Source organism: Coenobita brevimanus, chromosome 63 (genome assembly GCF_032717465.1).
Source record: "Coenobita brevimanus isolate Jiangsu-jjx chromosome 63, ASM3271746v2, whole genome shotgun sequence".
NCBI lineage: Eukaryota > Metazoa > Arthropoda > Malacostraca > Decapoda > Coenobitidae > Coenobita > Coenobita brevimanus.
Window position 1 is genome coordinate 38,270,924 of NC_137016.1, and position 8,072 is coordinate 38,278,995.

The following is an 8,072-nucleotide window of genomic DNA, read 5'->3' on the forward strand; positions in this document are numbered from 1 at the left end:
CTCTTGATTTTTTCTAGGTTATGCCTGACTTTATTTCGGTTAACCTCGTAAACTGTTGCGTAACTATCCTCCTCTTACTCGGACATGGCCTAGATTATCGTCCTTTTGCATCTTGTTTCACGTACCTCTTTAGCAGAAATTAATAATGTTCCCACATTACATTCATTACGTAGCCCTCCTTCGTGACTAGCATCAGAATCTAGTGTCAGTCTCCTCCTACAACTCAGAATTCAAGATGGAGACATGAGAATTTTAGGCCTAGTTACAGAAAGAGGCTAGGTAGACCAATGTCAGAGATGTATCCGCCTATCAGTCAGTCCATTGGTGTCTCATCGGCAGCGTAGGGGACCAGGGATAGGCTGATTAATCTTTACATTTAAGGCCTGGTCTTTTTCATCTCAGCTTGGTCTAGATTTCCGTCCTTTTGCATCTTATTTTATGCACCTCAGTGGCAAAATAAGACTGTACTACGTCTCAATATCCTTTCCATATAATTTCTTCGTGACTAGCATCGTATTCTAGCGTCTGTCTATACTCTATAGTCACAGCTCAGCTTTCAAGATGGAGACATGCCACTTTTAGGCCAAGTTATAGTAAAAACAGTAGAGTCCCATGTTCTATTTGCAAACCAGTAAATAATGTAATGCCTTATGTATCTGGTTTGGCTTTATTAAGTACTGGATACTGAGGCAAAGTTACATACAGTAAATGCATTGTCTGACTGTATTCCTACCTGTATGAACCTATTACTCTTCAGTGATAGGGACAGTTTGCGGTGGGAAACAATATACTGTAGTGGCTTAGGCAATTTCGTAAACTTAGGCTGTTCTTGGGTCTTCAGGTGCTGCTTTTGAATGCACATACCTTCCACAACAAAACTAAGAACACTCATACCAGCTGCTGTAGTAGTCCTTGTGCTGTTTACCTGATGTGAAATTTCCAAAACTTGCAGATACAATTTTAAGTTTTACATATGTATAAATAAGCCTATCTGTGTATCTATAGCCAGACACCTTAAACCTGTAAGGGGTGGCCACAAACAAATCACCTCCATGTCACCCTATCCCCTGCCGTTATGCTGCCCTCCTCCCCAGCTCACAATTCCCTGCTTCTCTCATATACTTCACATCATCCCTCCGTCTCATCCTTGGCCTTCCCTCCCTCTCCTCCCCTCCACCTCACTCACACTCTCCTCATTAGTCTCTCACTGTAAACAAACAGGAAAATGAAAGTCTTTATTTTAATATTGTAATACATTTTATTATATAATGAAGTAACCCTTAAATGTTAATATTTGCTCCATCTTACAAAATAAAAAATTCTGTCTTTAACACTGAAGAGTCATATAAGATAAATTTGTGGAAAACAATACTGTTCTGAACATTACTGAGATATAAAGTAAAATAATCACCACCATCTGTTGGCGCCATATTTATACTTTCCATTGCATAAGATGTAAGATTGCTTATTTATGTTTTTATCTTGACTCATGTAGCTACAACACACATCACACCCTAAGTGGAATGAAACTGTGTTAAAGTGAAAAAGATACAAGGAAACAGTACTATTTCTTACAGTATAATTAACTGCAATGAAAACTTATGCCTTTCTTTTTTTTCCCCCCCCACTTCCCAGAGTTAAAGCTTTTATGCAACCTGGGAGAGATTTTTCAAACTGGAGGGGTTAGATACAGCCTAAATTATTCCTCTCTGTTACAACATTTCACTCCAGAATTAAATTATCAGATGGCAAGAGTACGATTAAAATGACACCTTTACTAACTTCCCTGCATCTGTAGTTTCACTTAGTTTTGATTCGTTTATTAAGGCTCCAACATCCTTGCATGTGTCAGCCTTGGTCACCTAAAGACGACTCTTCACACTGCTTGATTTCTGGCAGCCTCCCTCTTCAATCCCTAATCTCCGAGGTCACACTTTATGACCTCTTCACAAGTCTTTTTTTAGACTGCCTCACACAACCATACCCTCAGGATTTACACTTCTCATTTTCCACACCTAGCTGTCATCCTCCATCCTCTCAGCATGTCCAAACTCCCCTCCTCATCACAACACTACCACATTCATGTCCCAGCCTTCCTTTCAACTCAACACAGGTTGCTTAAATAGCATACAAAAATATATTAATGTACTAGATACAGACATAAACTGGCAAGGAAAAGGTCATAGTAAGACTCCTAAGCTAAATAAAATAAGGATCATCATAAGGAGGGATTGTAATCACACTGGAGACTCTCATAACCCTGTGCGCTGCCTCTTCTCTGGGGGTGGTTTGGTGGTGCGCTGGGAGGCTGGCTGAGTCCCTGGCTCTATCTTCACCTTTACCTCCTGTGGTTCAGTCTTGATCTCTACTTTTTCTTGCTTGATGTCCTCTGTTGACATAATAAATACACTTAATCTAGTTGGACAAGCAACAGAATTTTAAACACTACATTTAGTTACCATAGAGCTACTTACTGTATTAGAATTTTGAAGGCTTGAATGATGAGCGAATGGATGTGTGGGACACTGTTGATAATCATTACCTGAATCTCAGAAATTTCTGCATTAACCCAGCTTCTTTACTGCTCTGCAGATGGAGGCCAAGGTTTTGGAGATGATGATAAGAAATATCATACATTTGTACTTTTGCAACATGTATGCCTAAAACTCACTTTTTCCTAAAACAATGAAGTGGAAATCATTAAGTGTAAGTGAATGACAATTTTCAGAAGCTCATCCAGGTATCAGTTTCTGAGATTCTGTAATGTATGGTCTAAGAGGTAATATGGATTACAGTACAACATGTGTATGCAGATATTTAATTTCTCATATACTCCTCTACCGAATAATAAGATTTGACATTTATTTTGTTCTTGCTGTCTCTTGCTATTTAATTCAGCACTGGAAAGATTTTCATCTGGAGGGGCTAGATATACTACAAACCTGTATATGGTAACCTTCATTAACACATTCTCATCCTGGTGTCTCCTCTGAAGGGATATCATCTGTATGTCTGTATGCAGTAACAACTAACAATAACATAAAAATAACATCCTCAGGTTGAAGGAGTCAATGAATGATACAGCTGTTGATATAGGCAATTTTTTTCTGTGGCCAAATCTTCTGGGCTTAAGGTATCTGAGTATAGTAAAACACAGACATAGACCAAGAGACAAACAGTCAGGCAGGCAGATATGACAAATAGGTAGACAAACAGATACCAGGAGACAGACAGACAGACAGGTAGAGAGCTAGAGAGATAAAGGTAGATTGCAGACAGACAGTGGTGTGGCTAACCTTGCTTGATTGGAACATCTGGCTGTGGTTGCTGCTGCTGTTGTGTTTGTTGCTGCTGCTGTGGGTGCTGCTGGGGCTGATGGTGCGGGTGCTGGGGCTGCATCTGTGGGGGGTTCTTGTAGGGGAATTTGGCCTGCAGGTCCTCCAGCAGCGACCCCACACGCCGATGCTGGAAGACTGATGCTGGCTCCTCCCTTATCCCCTGACCACCAGCCTGTGGGGTTACAGGTTATAATTACTTTGCTGTCTGTATGTATTATTGGCAACAAAGCCCTGTCTCTTCTTTTGCTTTTGTTTCTGTGAATTCGCAACAAAAGTCCAGTCTCTTCTTTTGTTAATGTGGATTTTGAAAATTACAGTAGTCTGGTGATGATGGTCTAATGTCCAACTGAATCATCAGTGTCGGTTGCTGTGGATTAATGACAATGACTGTCAAAGTCCATGGAGAGAGAAACATGAAAGGCAAAAGGATTTTTGTTCCAAATGTACCTGTCTACCCTGACCTACAGCCTGGGGAGACTGACATTACATTTGGCACCTTTCTGCCTGTATGTACCTCACTGCTTTTCAGAACAGTTAGATGGATAAAAAGGCCTTCCCACCTTCTTAGTCCACCAGGCATCTACAGTATCTGGTTATACATAATAATGAAAAATCACATTTTCCTCTTGGTTATACCATATACTGTACAGGTTAGAGATATTCCCACCTTCTTCTCCTTTTCCTTCTTCTGCTGGTCTTGTTGGTCCTGCTGGTTACGGAATTGCCACCAATAACCCTTGGATGGGTGGTAGTGTGAGTACATTTGCATCTCAGTAAAGGCGCTGTTCAGGTTGCTCACGCACGCTAACTGCAAAGTGAGTACTCATTTATCTTATCCTAAATCCCACCAGGTGATTTTATGCAGCTTAAGAGAGCCCACATACTACATGAGTTAGAAATAATCTTTGACAATCCCTTCTGTAAAATCTTTCTGTAAACTGGCATTTTTATTATACTTCATTAATTCAAGTTTTTTGTTTACAAATAAGGCTGATTTTCCAGCTTCACTGAGTTCAAAGTAATAACTAGTTATATGTGTGTATGCTCAATTATTAGTTTGGGCATGCTTTTTTTCTCCAGAAACATCTATCTATCTATTGCCAGACACCATAATCCCGTACGGGATGGCCATTTGACTCTGAGGTATTTGTTTTACAGGGAGGGGCACTAACCCTCCACCAACCCACTTGACACATAAGGAGCACGTATGGTTTGGTTATATGGTTACCACCCAGCGTTGTAAATGGTTTCTTGGCTTACAGGAAACCTTTTGGCTTGTCACTCAATGTAAAGTCACCTGTAACGGAAAGAAAAGCAATACGTAGTGACAGAAAAGATGGGAGAAATAGGAAGAGAGGAAGGCAGGCACAGAAAAAGAATGATAAAGGCTAAGGATGAAACATAATAATAATAATACAGTACTGTAATAATAATAATAAAAAGGGCCCACTGACCAGCCTAGAGTTGATGACAGATCCGAGGTCAGGTGTTTGGAACACTTGCCCCCCAATGATATGGTAGTTAGCCAAGGGTGTGACCTGGGTGGGGGAGTACCGCTGCTGCTTCCTTACGATGTACAGGATGGGCTCTTGGGTGTGCAGCAGGATGTACTCAATACCCTGCATGTGCCTGTGTAATATGGTGTAAAAATATCATCGTCATCATCATCATCATCACTATTAACAACAGCCTGGATCAGTCTGTGACAAAACAAAAATCTCTTAATCTTTTCAACATCATCAGGCTATTATCATCATCATAACACTTAACAACCAGTATCAATTTACTGTACAACAAAAACTTCTTAGCTTCTCTAGCTGTACATTAATCTGTTGGATTCTGGTCTCTCGCATTCTCAGCTTGGGTACTGCACAATCACAAAGGTTTCAATGAATAAATTATAAACTGTGTTGTATTAGTGACACGAGAAACAGAACATGAGACAAATAAGGAACATACGCACTTGAAATTAAGTAAAATTTTCTCAAAGCAACTGAAACAAATTTATAACACTAACGTTAACTGATCAACGCGTGTGTTCTGCTGCATCTTGATAAATTCATTATTGCACTCCCGGGAGTAGAAAGGGTTGGACCGTTCACCGAAGTAGTTCATAATATTGGAGGCATTGAGGTGTGGCACCCACATGCTGTCTTGCCACGAGATGTGCAAAAGGTTGTCTGCGGAAAATACACATGATATCAGAGATTAAAATACTGTAGTGTGGTAGGTGGTGGCGACCATCATCCACTCACTTGATGCAGAGCTGCCTACTTCCTCCTTAGCCTTTATCATTCTATTTCTGTGTCTGCCCTCCTCTCTTCATATTTCTCCCATCCTTCCTATCACTTCTTATTGCTTTTCTTTCCTTTACAGGTGGCTTTACATTGAATGACAAGCCAAATGGTTTCCTGTAAGCCAAGAAACCATTTACTATGCTGGGTGGTAACCATATAATCAAACCATACGTGCTCCCTACGTGTCAACAAGTGGGTTGGTGGAGGATTAGTGCCCCTACCCATAAAACAAATAACTCAAAGTCAAATGGCCACCCCTCGCGGGATTGCGGCGTCTGGCAATAGATAGATAGATAGATAGAAAATACTATAAAAAAACTTGTTACACCTATGCCAGAAGGGTAGACATATATCCTATATACCTCACATTAAAGGTACTTTTTGCTTATTCTAAGATGCATACCAGTATGATATATATATTTGGATACCATATTGCACATGGTTTGGGTATGGTTGAATAATTATATGCATTAAAACACTCACTGAGGATTCAAAGCAATTTTACACTGAATCATACACAACTGTAATGATAAATGAATGAATGAACAACCTAAACAGAAAAAGAAATTGTAAAACCCCTTTAAATGAACAGTAGGTGACCTCGATCAAGTATTTCTGTAAATAATTTATCAGTACGTGATTAGAGTCCTTCTTGAAAATATTCCAGATCTGATACAGAGGAGTAACTTAAAGGAAAATTGAAATCCTTCTACGTTAGGCTACTGGACTGGCTTTTCTCAAAATTTCAAACTGAAATTAACTGTAGTAGGCCCACATATTTCTGATTAAGATAACTCTGCCCAGAATCCATTTTCATTATTCAATTTGTCGCCTTACCTTTAGTTTGATCAGCCATTTTTGCACGGGGATGAATTTACACCTCAAGGGGGGTGAAAAGTTTGACTCAAACCACTTAATGCAGTTCTTACGAATGCTGAATTTACTGAGTACCGTTGGTCCTTCTCTGGGTACAGGGTAGGGAGTTATCACAGGTTTTGCATAGCTTTCCAATAGTGTCTGTATTACTTTGTCACTCTTGTTCTTTTTTCAACCTCGCGATAAAGTAGCTTGTCTGTGTTGATAGAGCGGAACCATAATGCTTTGGCACTATCTAGTATTTGGTAGGTTCATAAATTATGTATTAGGGTTAAGAGCACTGCATCTGTTTACCAGCATAAACGCACATTGTTTGCAGTTTCTATGTCATATGATCAGGTTCATAAAAATCGGTAACACTGTAAAGTACTATGAAGTCCCGAAATTCAGATAAGATGTTTTGGATTATCAGATAAACAATTATTTGGATCTTTCGGCGCTGTAGTACTCGGCATCTTCCCAGTTCATCAAAATACGATGCTTTTAATATATGGGTATATGGAATATTTGAAAATTTCGATGTACACACGGACTTTTATCTATTCAGTTTAATCGTAAGTGCAAAGAAACAGTATGTTCAGAAGAATTCTAGTTCGAGTTCTAGATTGAACCGGACCTTGAAAAAGTGCATTGTTATTGTTGCAAGAAAATGCATTGGAATAGCTTCGTTAGGTTTTGTCAACGCATCGGATACATTTCACTTAATAAACTACCACCTGAGCTCTCGAAGAAGTTGCTCTATACACGGATTTCTAGCATAACAGGCAAGTGAGCAGAGGCTTTGTCACTGAAAAATATTTTTGACATTGCAAGTGCAATATATTCAGTTTTTTTAATCATAAGTTGCCTAGGCGGTATATCCTGGTAACTTTTATTCTTCATGAAATATACCTGGACGTAAAAACTAACACTACTGAAAAGGTCCAGTAACTAAGAGAGCACCTACCGGTACCATAGTTCCTACCATTTTTTAAATACCGTAAATAATTGGTCATCAGTTAAATGTCACTTGACAGCCAAAAATGTCACTTTAATTAAATTTAGATACTCCTCACTTTGTCCTTGGGTGGGAAAAGAGGTCCAGATGATGATGATGATAATATTTATGATGAAAATTATGATTTCAGGAGTGCAAACTGTGAGCACCAGACATCTGCTGAGCCAGCCTAGAAATGTATGGATAAACCAGAGCCATATTTGTGCTGGCTACCATTTACTGGCCTCAGGAGTCAGGTCATACAATACCAGGTATACTCATTTCATCTTAACTTGGCCCAGATTTCAATCCTTTATCAGCTTATATCACATAATTCAGTGGCAGAAAAAAGTAATGATAAGCTCTAGATCATTCCTTGGTACTTCTTTGTGGCTAGTTTCATGTTCTAGTAACTGGTAATCTCTTGTTAGAACTTATCATTCAGACTGGAGAGATGGCAGTTATAGACCAATTTGAAGTTAAAAGAGTATAGTTCCAGCTGTTCTCACTGAACCCTTCCATCATCATATTCAAACTGGAGATTTCTCCCCCATATCAGCCTCATTCATGAGGTCCAACATTCTT

The 8,072-nt window shown here is 39.4% G+C and overlaps 1 protein-coding gene across 1 annotated transcript; it reads right to left on the reverse strand.

Moving 5' to 3' along the window:
• Positions 1 to 2,176: 2,176 nt before the first annotated feature.
• On the reverse strand, positions 2,177 to 6,682 carry LOC145404337 (mediator of RNA polymerase II transcription subunit 6-like). Its single transcript, XM_080275859.1, has 6 exons — positions 6,473 to 6,682; positions 5,356 to 5,518; positions 4,793 to 4,967; positions 4,006 to 4,146; positions 3,297 to 3,510; positions 2,177 to 2,389 (listed from the first exon to the last, which is right to left on the reverse strand). Exons 1-6 carry the CDS (start codon positions 6,489 to 6,491, stop codon positions 2,253 to 2,255), a joined length of 849 nt encoding a protein of 282 aa, XP_080131985.1. The 5' UTR covers positions 6,492 to 6,682; the 3' UTR covers positions 2,177 to 2,252.
• Between the last annotated feature and the right edge of the window lie 1,390 nt (positions 6,683 to 8,072).

Excerpts from the sequence above, each read along its gene's own strand:
- LOC145404337 (XM_080275859.1), bottom strand. Across the intron at positions 4,968-5,355 it reads ACACGCGTTGATCAGTTAAC|GCACATGCAGGGTATTGAGT; the intron begins GTTAGTGTTATA and ends CATATTACACAG. Across the intron at positions 2,390-3,296 it reads AGATGTTCCAATCAAGCAAG|AGGACATCAAGCAAGAAAAA; the intron begins GTTAGCCACACC and ends TTATGTCAACAG.